The sequence below is a fragment of the Aythya fuligula genome, chromosome 21 (assembly GCF_009819795.1).
Source record: "Aythya fuligula isolate bAytFul2 chromosome 21, bAytFul2.pri, whole genome shotgun sequence".
In the NCBI taxonomy this organism is placed as follows: Eukaryota; Metazoa; Chordata; class Aves; order Anseriformes; family Anatidae; genus Aythya; species Aythya fuligula.
In genome coordinates, this window is record NC_045579.1 from 5,919,590 (window position 1) to 5,933,222 (window position 13,633).

The 13,633-nt window shown below is 46.0% G+C and overlaps 1 protein-coding gene across 3 annotated transcripts in view; it reads right to left on the minus strand.

Moving 5' to 3' along the window:
• RERE (arginine-glutamic acid dipeptide repeats) overlaps window positions 1-13,633 on the minus strand; it is a 222,542-nt gene that overhangs the window by 106,196 nt on the left and 102,713 nt on the right. For all 3 annotated transcript variants that reach the window (XM_032201344.1, XM_032201342.1, XM_032201343.1), the window contains exons 4-5: window positions 1,653-1,758; window positions 115-211 (exon numbers count right to left, since the gene is read on the minus strand). In XM_032201344.1, coding sequence (XP_032057235.1) covers window positions 115-211; window positions 1,653-1,758 — 203 coding nt within the window. The remainder of the gene's footprint in view (window positions 1-114; window positions 212-1,652; window positions 1,759-13,633) is intronic.

Genomic DNA, 13,633 nt, shown 5'->3' on the forward strand with positions numbered 1-13,633 from the left:
GACGAGGAGAAAGCTGAGCAGTATGCTAATGATCCCCAACAAAACCAGAGACAGGGCACCTCGCTCTGTTCTCATCCATCTCAGAGACGCTGCACCACGTCCTCTGGAGCTTACCTGAGGGCAGCAGCGTGGTACGTGTCGACATAATCTGAAATGAAGAGCTCTCGATTCTTGATAACTGGGTCTGTAATAACAAGCTCTCGTCCAGAGTCTGCCAGAAAGCAAAAACAGAAAACCCCACCAAGACGTTAGCCGCAGTCTGAAAGCATCCGCCTTTGCCATTTGGCAGGTATTTCTTACAGGTCAAAGTGGAAGGATGTTTCTCAAACGCACATTGCTCAGCGTTACAATGGCAAACACTCAAATTGCTTACATGGCCTGTGGGGTATGAAAACCATGTGGTTATTTCCCATAGTTTTTACAGGGGAATTCACCTGCTGTATATCAGAAGGGAAGGTGCCTTACGGGCACTGGATGGCACCTTATCCACTAGCCAGTAAATCCTGTCCTACATAGGAAGAGCTTAGCAAATTTATCACTGACTTTTGGGTTCTGGGTTAACATTTTGGTTTGCATGTTTTATTTCTAGCCTTCAATTAAATTTTGACAGCCTTGCTTAGTGCTCCAACAGATACATATTGGCATTCAGAGTCAAATACAGAAAACACAGCATTAACTAAAAACTAGAAGACAACTTTTTTTCCATGACTTCCTTAATGATAACCCTCGAAAAAGGCACAAAAATACTTTTCCTCATCTACAAGGGTGCCACATAAAAAAGCAGCCACATTATCAATAGATGTGCACTTTTTGACATTGTGCCTATAACATATTTGTTAATAGTCTCAAATGAATTAGTGAAAAGTAATTTTTGTGCAGCTTTTGCTAAAGACACAGGCAAAATGTCTTTAATGCCTCCAAAAACAAGAAGTTATGCCCAGCTTTGTAATGTCATGCATCAAAAAGCTGCCGTGTTGCATATGTTAAGCATCAATTTTGCCATCGCAGTTCACCTTTGAGCATCTTCAGAATCTTAACAGTTGCCTCAAGGAAACTCCCCAGTAACAGTAGAAATGTTATGTCTCCCCTAGAGGCAGGAGATAAATGACACTGGAATATGTACTGAAGTTCCCTCCTCTGCTGCTATTAAACCCAAGACCACGCTTGTTTTTGTAAGGAGAAAAGGGGAGAACTCAGCTAAGGTGTTTCAGTGACATCCCTTACTGCAGTATTAATGAAAGTGAGCACTCAGACGTGCAAGGTAAAGCTTCAAAAGGAGTTCTCATGACAGCACAGCAGAATCAAGAGAAGAGATTCACAATTTCTTTACACAACTTGTCTCCGGACAGTTAGGTATTAGTACGCTGTCCAGAAGGGCTACAAAGCATCCAACGTTATTTTTCTTTTCTAAGACATTAGTCTAATACCACATAGATTTAAATCATACCTGAAAGACATCTGATTATAGCTATGGTCACAGGACATAGACTGGTTAGGACAAAGCAAACCCTATCAGCCATCTTCCAATGCATTATTCTCAGCGAGAGTCCTTGCTTCACATCCCTCTGCAAGGGTTCTTGCTTTCTGGGCTGTTAAAACTTCACATTCAGAGTACAAGTAAAGAAGGCCTTCCTCTAGAGAGCCTAACTTACCATTCTCATTGTGTCTGTCCTGAACCAGATGCTGATAGACTGAATCTGGGACTTCAGACTGGCGATAGTACCATTTGACATTCATAAGGAGATGGTCCCGTTTACTCTGAAAAAGAAGGTCTAAAGGCATTACTAACAAGGAAATCAGACCACAGCTGACACAATCTTCTACAGTACAAAATCACAGAAGATCTGAGGTGAGACCCAGAAGGGAGGAAAGCAGATTTCTATGGCAATGAACCAAGGGCAGCGTGCTAATGAGACAGATTGACTTTCAACCTTAGAGACAACAGCAATCTACTCTGTTTTCATGCAGCTCTATCTCTCGGTAAATAGAAGGGAGTCATTCACAAAAAAAAAAAAAAAAAAAAAAAACAAGGAGAGGAAGGAATCAGGAAAGGACTTCAATTTTTGGCCTCATGCAGCATTATCTTTGTTGGCTAATTCCTACATATAAAATTAATTTAGTGCCAAACACAGGAAAAAGAACACCAATCCCAGCACAATTCAATGTCACCACTCTTAACTGTTGTAACCAGCAAATACCAAGGACAGATGGTTTCAGACATGACCGTAAAAGTTCCCTACTATGCTTTCTTATACAAAAGAGGAGGAGGATGCTCTTCAATCACAGTAATTACAGGCTCCGGCTGCTTCCCTCCCTACCTCCAAGCCAACAGCAAGATTTACACAAAGCCATCTTCCTCAAGGGCTCCTCGTCTATTTGAGAGCCCAGCTACCAGTTGGTTGTTCTTAGAAGGAAACCAGAACATAAATACCACTTGAAAATAATTTTTAGATCAAGTCATTACAGAGTCTGCTCCGGTTTATCTTTGAAACTCGTGGTCGTCAACTCTTCCTCCTACCCAAACACTCGGAGTTCCTCTGATTCTTCCCCCAAGAATGGGAGGAAGGCCGAAAGGGAAACAAGCATTCCTTCGGAGTGATGCAACTGCCAGCACCGCTGGGTTTCTGGGCTAGGGTTCTCTGCATTCCTCTACGACCAGCCTTAACACTCCCATTTAACAGTTAAGTCACAGGTTATTGGACCAGAGAGCTCTTATTGTCTCTTCTGGCCACATCAAGTCTGGTTATTACAACCATTTCCACCATTTATGCTCAACAGAAAACATGAAAATCCTCCCATTAAAGGCAGCTCTTGAAGCCTTTGACTAAAACCACACGTAATACCACAAAAAAACTGCTAGTGGCAGCATTGTGCCAGAAAAAAGTTTCCTAACTAACCCAGCACGACCACATGTGCTGTGCGCCGAGTGCCTCAAAAACCACTCCAGACCACACTGAGCATATTTGCACTGTAGGAAAGAAACCCCTTTTTATTTATTTATATTTTAAATAACAGATTTGCAGTTTATAGACAACAAACTTGTCTAATGCTTGGACGAAATCAAATGGGCGAGTCTGGGAGGCAAAAAGGATTTATGCTGCCTGCTGAACAAGGCTCTGTGCATCACCACCTCTACCAACAGCCTCCAAAATCTGAAGGCAGAAAGAAATTCCGTGGGGATGTTTTGTTACCCTCTTGCTAAGAGTTCATAAATTGCATTAGTGCTAATGAGGACTGCGTGTTACAAAGACAGGAAGCATTATCTCAGCGTTAGCTTCGCTCTGCAAATTCTCTTTGTTTCCTAGCTGAGGAAGAGCACCCAAAGTGTGCGACACAAAGCCAGGGGAGCACTCACCAGGCAGCACTTCGGGGCTCTAAAAGCAGCCAGTTTTGGTCCTCTTGGGTTATTCAGCACAGCCTGATGTCTTCCAGACAACAGCTCCAAGGAGCACAGTAAAGGAGAACTAAGTGCCTACGCATACTCCTTCTTCCATGAAGAAGGAAGACAACAAAATATACTAAATTCTGGTGGTGGTGGTAGTGTATTTGAACACAGAAATGTTCAGAGGTTAGAAGAGAAGGATGGCACATACTGATGTTCATCTACAAACGAAATCACTGCAAACCCGAGCAACCACCAGCAGGCAACAGGAGAGATGTGAGCTGAGGGAAAGAAGACACCATCACATCCTAGCCAACAAGAGCTGGTCACAGAGAGGACAAAGGTAGAGAGGGATGAATGAATGGCTTCAGCCTCCGATGTACCCTTACGGTGATTCTGCTACAAGAGAATGGTTTGGGGGAAAAAACAGAAGAGTGACGATGTCGTGTGAAGGCGCACCCTTCACTCACAATATGTGAGAACACGTTACAGCAAAGGGAAGGAGCAAGGGAGAGATCAAAACTGTCAGAGGCTTTCATCATCTTGACATCCCATACAGAGCTACGAGCTGGGAGGTCACGGCTTTAGTTTGGATTAGGCCAAGACTGTAAAGGAGGTGCAATCACTCAGCTTCCCTGTCTTGGTTTCTTGGTACATCACAGAAGAGCACAGGGCTCCGAGCAGCTCTGGGATGAGGCTACAGCCAGCACTTACCAAGCATCCTGATAGACTTGGAGAAAAGAAATGCAGGGCTGAGGCAACGCTTCTCCACTTGCCCGCCTCGTTCTCTCCCCTCTTCCCAAGAGACCCTCCCAGTTTGTCACCAACACAAAAAGAAAAGGTTTTGGCGGCTGCTGAAGACACTGGTCACTGTATGCAGCAACCTCCTATGCTGGTAACTTATCAAATACAAAGTTTGTGAAGCCGGTGCTTTAAATGAATTTAAAGCTACAAGGAACACGGCCCATCTAAATGTGTACACCTTAAATTATCAGATTAACACCCTTTGGAACAGAAGGCAGCACCAGGCAGCAGCAAACACCACCAGCTGCAACTGAGGTGTGCAAGGAACCCTTTTGCTTTTTTAAAACAAAAATCTCTAGGCTGACAGAACTAAAAATACGCTGCCAAAGCAACACGCTGCTCCTTGTGCTCTGCTGGTATCGGCTGGGGCAGCTGGGTGGGGAGGGTTTTTGGGTTTGTTGGGTTTCTCGTTTGATTTGTTTGGGGCAGTTATGCAATCAAAGCTCCTTCCTAAATACCTTTTTACCATGATTGCTGCTTTTTGTCCAATTAACTTAAAAGCTTCATTTTGAGAAGTATTTTCTCTGCTATCCGCCATGCACGATTGGGGGTTTTAAACCCAAAGTTTCAATTTTCCTCAAAACACAGAGCGTCTGTCGGAATCTTGTGCTTCACATTTACATCCTTCCTCGCATTCCTAGACATGCTGTTTTGTCAGCCAGCTCTCTAAATATGTATGTCATTTACAGAGCAGACTATCCTCAGAGGTGTCAGGACGCCAACTTCTGTGATAGACTAGTTATTTTAGAGCGACATGAACACAAAAGAGCAAGTGTCCTCTAGTTTATAAAGTGTTACTATATATTTTTTTTTAACACCATTACATGCGGAGACTGCAGATAGTCTCATGTCAAATTCAGACTTGCAGAAATCACAGAAATGACAAGTGCTTTAAAGTGTCTTTCAGCTCTAAATAGATCCCTGGTGCTACAAAACTCCATTCTCCCCATAAATAAAAACACTGTCGCTGCAGTGCTCACAAAGTACTCACTTGGAGGGGAGGTTGATGCTCTTGCCCCCCCCCAACACATTTTTTTTTAAAGCATGAACCAGTTTTGGACATTCAACAGGATAAAACCTGTAACTGGATTAAAGCATCCCAGTCTGCCGACACCTGGCCACCCATTTTAAAATGAACCTCTTTAAAAGGAAGGGGGGAAAATTAAAAGGAAGGGGGGGGAAAAAAGTCCTGCGGGTTCTCTTCCAAGCCACCCCCGTGCTGATTTCCTCAGCATTTGTGACAACTCAGAGGTGCCAATTTCCTTCTAAAGCACTCGAAAACAGAGCTACAGCACATCACGATTCCCCTCTGAAGGGTTTGCCCGGTCTCTTCCCAGGGTTATGACCAACCTCATCGTGCACATGGCCACAGACGTCCTGCAGATCCTCGCAGAGGGATTTCAGCAGCATCCTTCATTACTCGCCCTATTTAGATCCCCTGCTCAATCACAACTAGCTGGGGAAGCAACGCACCAAATGCTGGCGCTGACAGATGGGCACGCTGGAGTGGGCGAGCGGTGGCTGCTTCAAAGAAACAAACAGCAAAATGGAAACACAGAAAAGAACATCTTTCCTTTCCAACGTGTTTTCAACAATGCATTTTTTTTAATCAGAAAAAAAAAAAATCATTTTTTCCCTATCAGAAAAAAAAATGGTGTGATTAATTCTAAGCTACCAGGGTTCTCGGCATTATTTTAATAGATGTTGAATATTTTAACAGTGACTCCACTGCTCAAAATAAATGCCTCACACTCACAGAAACTCCAGCCCCACAATGCTAGTTCAAATGGAGATACTTCATTTTTAACGCTGTAAATTAACCCACTCCTTTGGGACAGCGTTTGTCGTCCCCCCAAAATTATTTTCCTGCATGCGAGCAGCCCTAATGACGCTCCGTGACTCTGCAGCAGCCTGCCTCCAATGGCAGCAGTAATGGGACTTGCTGTGGTTATCGATCCCTCAGCCTTCCCTGCCAACTTGCTACCTGTATTTCTACCACTCACTCACTCCTGACATTTATTATCAGGGTGGGGAAGGGATCAGGAGCAGCCACACGAGATCCCCTGGGAAATAAAGAGCGAGGGGACACCTGCGAGACCATTTGGAAACCAGGAGCCACAAACACAGCCAGGGTCACTTCTTCCACTTCGCTGCAGCACGTGTAATTTCATGCTCTCAGGATATCTTCTTCTGGGCTGCTTTCTAATTAAATAAGAAGAAATCTGAACAGCTGCTGAAGCCAAGGAAATCCAGCTTGGAAATGCAGAGGTCATTACCACAACCGAATGTTATTTTTGCAGCCTGATTATTTCATTTAGCTGCACGCATATTACCAGCTATCTGCAGCACTTCTTCCCAACGGGAGCACTGTCCAAAAGTGCGAGCCATCGACGTGCAGCAGGGAACCCAAACGTGGCACAAGCGCAGGGCGACGTGCTCTTTAATCCCCTCCAACACGAGGACCCCCGCTCGGCTCCTGCCCTCTTAACCCAGACCGACACAAAGCCCGCAACCTTTCCACCCGTTAGCGTTATCTAATGACTGCTCCAGCTACAAGAGCTTTTCTAATAGAAACATGCCTTGATGGCTTATCTCGGCGCACAAGGCAGGCCACAAAGCACCCTCGGCTTGATTGAGCGCGGTAATGGCAGGCAGGAAATGAGAAGGCTTGGTTAAGCCGCGGATAATCGATCAGTGTATTCAGTCAAGTGTGAGCTGAGCTGGGAATAAGCTGCCTGGGGTATCAAATATTGCTGTTTCCAGGGTAAAGGCCCATTTCTGTGATCTATGTAGGAGAAAGAATAATTTATTGACAAAACAATACAGGATTTTTTTTCACCGTGTCTTGCTCTTGACATTTTGCGATTGTTTACAGCAGGAATTTCTCTGGTGCCCCTTTTCTTCACACGCTGAACGGATGAAACGGCTTCTGGGATTCATGAAGTCACCTCCGTGTGCTGGGAATTAATTCAGCCTCGTGTACAAATAACTCCGGGATGTAAAACAGGGCTCTGCCTCGCCTTCCCCTGAACCACCAGCCCGTACCCCTGCGCCTTCAGGGATGTACCACTCCCGGGGGCTCTGCAAGCAACGCGGTGCCTGGGCTCCGAGCTGCTCTGCACTCCCCAAAACATCTCTTCTTCTTCAACATTTGAGGCAGAACTGTTTGCAAACACGCTAAGCAGTACGGCCAGGTTATTTGCAGACAGTTGCTTCCCGCAGGAGGAGAAGGGAAAGGCAGAAAGCCCTACAAACACACCTGTAAGTCAGCCCCATGTACCCACGTGTGAGTAGGAAGCTGCCATCTGCTTGCCTGCACCTTTTAGCGCTTGCTCGGCACCGACCTTCCTGTGCAAAGCCCTAAAACACAACTCCTTAGTGCATGGCTCGTTTTGTGCACTGAGGGGAGATGGATGCGTCGCCAGGAACTCCAAATCCAGCCACCGAGGCTGAAGCCTTTCTAAAAACACCAGGTGATGTGTTACTTAGCCGCATGTTAATTCACGGGAGCTGCCATATGTTGTCTCCAACGTGGGCGGTTTGGCATTAGAGTTGCTAGACGGTCTTAGAAAAAAAAAAAAAAAAAAAACTAGACTTGAGATCAGAAGAGGCACACTTGAATCCCGCTGTATTGCCACTTTAGGGACACGACGGGTTCAGGGCAGCAACACCAGGGCACGTATGGCCTGGTAGGATGAGGAAGACCCACCAGAAATAGCCCACAAATAGCACTAGGGGTTGGCATTGGCCTTAGCGAATTAAGGCTGCCTCACAGGGATGTAGGTCAGCACGGGATTTCATTGTCCTCCAGCTAGATGTGCTTTTAAGACAAAAGCTCAAACCAGGCTGAGTGCATTTCCTCTTCCCTCTGTCTGCTCCTCACAGCCCTGCCCCCCAAAACCCCTCCAGAAATCAATACAGAATAAGAGTTACCAACCAACTCTTGCTTTTTTTTTTTTTAGTTCCACTCATAAATCTTCCCTTCCCCCATGCTCTCTGCTTTCCAGATGTCCAAAACATCCGGAAATAATTCAGCCCGAACCAACCCCGCTCACCCCAGAGCCGATACGCCGCTAATTCAAACCAAAAGGTGACCCCGCACCGCTCCACCCCGGGGCCCGGCTGCGTCGGGAGGCTCCCTCCATGCAGTCAGCTCACCTCCTGCAGGCACCAGCTACTTGCTCACAGCCTGGATACGACCTTTGGTAGGAGATGGGGCACATCAGCCATGCTCTGAGTGGCCAAACAGTCCTGCAGAAGAGCAGGGTCAAGAAGGAGGCGAGCTGGGCACTGCTATAGCCAGACCTCAGAGAGGATAACCCTCTCTACCCTACCGGCTCTAGGAGTTGGCTGCAGACCTGTACAAGATGCTCTTTCAGTCCCTCCACCCTACTTTCTGCTCATTCTGTTCTCACTGCTTTGAAATCCACGTCCTCTCGTCATCTGCTTCCCAGCGAGCCGCGGAGGGGTGCGTGTCGGCAGGTTCTCCCGACGCTAAGAGGCTGACACTGCTCGTGCTGAATGCCAGCGACAGGATATCTGTGGGTTAGGCACCATATGAAAGGGAAACACGAGGAACAAATGAAAATACCACGAGACAAGGAGCCCTTCCTCGCCAGGACCTCAGCCCCAGAGAACAGCTGTAACAAGCCGCTTGCCACGAGCCACCAAGTTACGCCTGCCTGCACCTGGGGAAAAAAAATCTAGAAAGCAACTGAGAAATAGCACGCCGAAATGGTGTTCTGAGGTTTTATTTGAAATGTTTTCAAAGGACAAGTAACTACCTGAAGTCTTGTCCTTTTACCGTATTTCTTAATGGCACAGGGCCATTAAAATGTAGCACAAAGCCCCCTGCTGCCTGCCGAGGCTGAAGAACAACCACGGACGGCTCCTTGTTCCCTGTGTCCTTGCGATCCCACTCCCCAACAAACCATCATCCTCCTCCGTGAGATTATACACGAGGCCAGCTGGGACCAAGCAAGAAACAGCTCTTTGCAGTCTTTGCCTGAGTTATTTGTGTTTTTGACCCAAATTCCCAAACCATTTTCTTCCTCACCGGCACTTAGAAGTAAATGCCACGTTCCCTGCTTGTAGCTGGTGGCAGAAACAGCGGACCAGAGCCACCTAAACCTCACAATACATCAATTATCAGAGATTAAATATATATTCAGTCACAGGCCTTCAGCAGCTGAACAACCCAGAAAGCTGAACTGAACCCAGCCTCATTTGGGTTTTCAAGGAGAAAGAAAAGGACGCGACTTATTTTAGGTCACGACCACAAGAGATTCGTGCATTTAAAACAAACGGCAGTGTTTCCACCATAAACTTTTTAGCTTTACTAGAAACAAAGCTGCTTTCTGTGGCAAGACCCAGCAAGTTCCCTGTTTACATATAAATGAAATGCACCTAAGCACACCGCCACCCTTGTAACTCCTCTGCAATTCTGACACGAGATAATCTCATCTCATGGAAAAAAAAAAAAGAAAAAAGCAGTTATGCTTAAAAACCGGCTTGCTTAAAATCAAACTATCATAAGATCTTTGACGAAGGTTCCGGGTCATTGCTTACTATCTCATTTAAGCCCTTTGTGGTATCTTTCTGCTCCGTTTCCCTTTTATGTCCTTTGAATCCCATCTGTGGTTCACGGTGTCAGAGTAACCGCAGCGCCTCAGCGCACAGCTCCCCCGAGGAAGCCTGCTTCAGCCTAGCTGCTGGGGCTGGAAGGCAGCGTGCCCACCCACCTCACCGCCTTTAGAAAACCCTCTTGGGTTCAAAAAAACCTTCCCCTTCATGCCAAATGCTCCTTTTTGGGGGATAACAAGCAGCCACCCGTGCTGCTCCTGCAAGTCCTGGTCTGCCTGGGGTGCAAGAGCTGTGCCAAAGGACTCGGCAATGCCCAGGACGCGGCGTGGCTGCCCCCAGCCACCACCAAAGCGATGGAGATATCCCTTCTCCACCACCATTTCTACTGGTAGCACGGCAGCCCCGTACACAAAACATTTGGCAGGGTGGCTGCGACCCTCCTGAACACGCTGCCTGATTGCATGGCTGTACATCACACGCACCCCGTGTCAGGCATAATAAGGGAACAGCTACCTAACAACTCATGGCATTACAGATGCATTTAGCTAATCATTGAATATATGCTCTGGTAATTAAATTCCATTAAGGTGTTTTTTTTTTTTTTGAGCATTATCCTAAAGAGGAGCAATAGTGAAGCGAAGCTAGCGTTGAGACCACGCCTGACACTTGCCATGAAGAGTCATTGATAGGGCACAGCTCACAAACTGCTCAGCACCACCAGCACCATCCGTCCCTTCCACTGAAACAAGCAGCCGTGGGACCGTTTGATGTCATCATACACAGTTTAAACAGATTTCTCACCTTTTAAATACCAAGGGGCAGCGTTTTCTTGAACATCTCACTAAAGAGGCTGCCTTTCACGAAGAGATACCGAGAGCTGGGAGGATAAAACAATCAGCAGACAGTTTACTCTGCAAACCCAGCACGGGGCTGGAAGGGTCACCGGGCTGGTAAAATATCACCTCGTCGTCTGGGGGTTGTTATACCAGAGGAAAAATTAAGGCACCCCCGCAAACTGACCCACTTGGGTTGCAGGCTGGGTTTTACATGATAGAGAAGACAGCAAAAGAGACTGAGCACCAAATTACTGCGGCTTGACTGTTTGAGCACACAATCAAACGCTGTTACTGAGAGAAAGCCAAGCGTACCTGGAAGACAAATAGCTGGAAGGTAAATGTTTCCTCGGGCAGCTTCTCAGAGGATGTAACATTTGCCTGCGAAACGGTCGCTTACCGGAATGTTTGCATCCTCTAGGAAACCGCAGCCACCACGTGCTGCTGGAGAAAAAGCAAACGTCTTAAACCAGAAAAAAAAGCACGTTTTCCACTCATCTCGGGGATTGGCTGCTAAACACGGCCGTGGCACAGCCTTGTTAAAAACCACGCTGTCAGGAATTATCGTGAAAGAAACCAGAGCAGCTAGGTGAGGGAACAGAGGAGCAGCCTTAGAAACGTTCCAGTTGCAGAAGCCAGGACTGGAGCTTACTGCACGGGGGTTGTAGCACAGACAGGTGCTGTCTGCCACCATCTCAGTACCTAGCATTAGCAACACAGGACCTGATTTTTTTTTTTTCTTTGTATTTATATGTAAATCAGCACTAAATAAATATACCCAGGCCCACAGGCTGCAATCTCATCTAAACCGCTAGATTGGAAAGATGTCCTCCATTCATCTGGAAATAGCCCGATATTGAAAATGCTGAAGTCACAAATAACTACACTGGAGAACAAAACGGACGTGTTTACCCACTACAAGGGAAAAGGCTGAAAGGAGAATTTAGGAGGGGGATACAAAGGAGAAAACCCTCCTGTGGGTGCTGGAAGTCATGTGTGACCAGAGGACCGAGATGAAGCACAAGACAGGAGAAACCTGAAACAAAGGCACACAATTCTTCTTAACCATAGGGTACACACAGCAGGGACACCAGCAGCACCCCCACTGGAGTTACGAGAGGAGTGAACGCAGCCAGGCGCTGCAGATCTGGGGCTAATCATTTGTCTTGGGCAGCACCACACTCACAGCACTACAACGGGACTAAATGAAGCTGCTAATAGCTGCCTTCTTCAAGCAGTCCAGGCATTATTTCAGAAGGAAAATGCTTTGGGAGCAACTGGTTCCATAAATACAGTCCTCCTACAGAATTCCCATTAATTTACTTCCTTACCAGAGGCACTGGAAGGAGCTCATCTCTGCCAAATGCAAATGCTCAGCTCAGAAGCCAGCGTGTACCGGTACTGGATGTTTGCACCTGGACCATTTTTTCTGGGCACAAGGCTTAACATGAAGCATGTTATCCTAGCCACTTTCTTTAAGAAGTCTGAAAAGAACAGGACACCTGATAACGGATTCTGTAACCGCAGAACCTGGCACAGTACCCTACAAAAAGAAAAAAGTCACATAAAAAAAACAAAACACCCTAACCAAGTGTTACTAAAACTTAGGGGAATTTGCGCAAAACCTTGTTTGACTGTTTTAGAGATAGCTTATTTAGATTACTCTCGTTATTTAGATTACTTTCCTTTTATCAAACACCATTTTCTCAGCATGACTTACAAAATTGTTTTGAAAAATCCCCATCAGCTTAGTTCTTCAAATCGCTTAAGAGATTATATAGCACAACTGGCTGCTCTCCCCCTCTTGGAGGCATACATTAGAGAGCAGAGCCTCCTTAAAATCAATATTGAAGCACACGTTTGTGAAGCTCGGGCACTTGCCTTCAGTTTTGGCCACAGCACCTCGCCGTTTGCCTGCCCAGGCCAACACAGGGCACGTGCTGCATGCTCTGATGCCTGAAGAGCTGCAGGAACGCTGCTGGGAACAGAGGGAAGAGGAGCCCCAGCTCACTGGGAGCCTGACCCCAAAGGTGTGCAGCCACCTGAGCACTCCTTACCTTCGAAGGGAAATCAAATATTCATGCCCTGGCACCAGCTACCCGGCGACGAGCCATTTCCCAGCACTTACATTACTGTGAGCTATAGCACTTGTCCTCCAAGTGATTCCCGATGAGTACAGTAATAAATGAATCTTTAATATGATGCAATATTAGCTCAAATTTAAATATTTACGATGCCGTTAGCATATTTCAAATGCAGGCATGCTCCAGCTACTCCCTCAGCTGCTCATTTTCCTGGTCCGCTGCCGCCTGTCCAGAAGGATGCTCGGTGGGCTCAGACAAGCACACACAAACCACGTCTGAAATCAGTATACAATTTTCACAGATTTCCTTACAATTTGCTTTAACTAAAGCAGGGAAGCACTCAATCACAGTCTACACAGGCCATAATAATATCCTTTGATCGTGAGCACAGCGCGGGGAGCAAGAATTCTTATATTTATGAGCAATTTTGCAATACAAATATGCAAAACACCACAACACATCGGGACCAGAAAACCAACGCCTTGAAATAATAGCTTCCTTTTTTTTTTGAAAGCCTATTTCTCAATCTTTTCAGCAACAGACGCTCTGAAAAGCATCCAAGGGAATGCCTTTCTGCAGCTCTCTCGCTATGCCATATTCTATATTATGCACCTTCTTTCTGTCTCACCGGGTCCTAAGGTTCAGACATATCAAAGCACCTAAAGGACCTAATTGCCTCTTTTTTCTTTTTTTTCCTTCCCTTTTTTTTTTTCTCCTTTAAACATGAAGAATATGAAAGCAGATACTGAAGCTGGTCCTTGTTAGCAGGCCCATTTTCATCTCTTTAAACTCAAAGAGAGTAATTCCCTTGAAAATTGTCACAGCATTTTGGCAATCCATAAAGAGGAAGTTCAACAGCCTTAGGTCACTAATCATAACTACAGCAGATACTGAGCATAAATTATGTCTTAATATTTCACAGTAGTGAATCATGTATATTCTTTTAT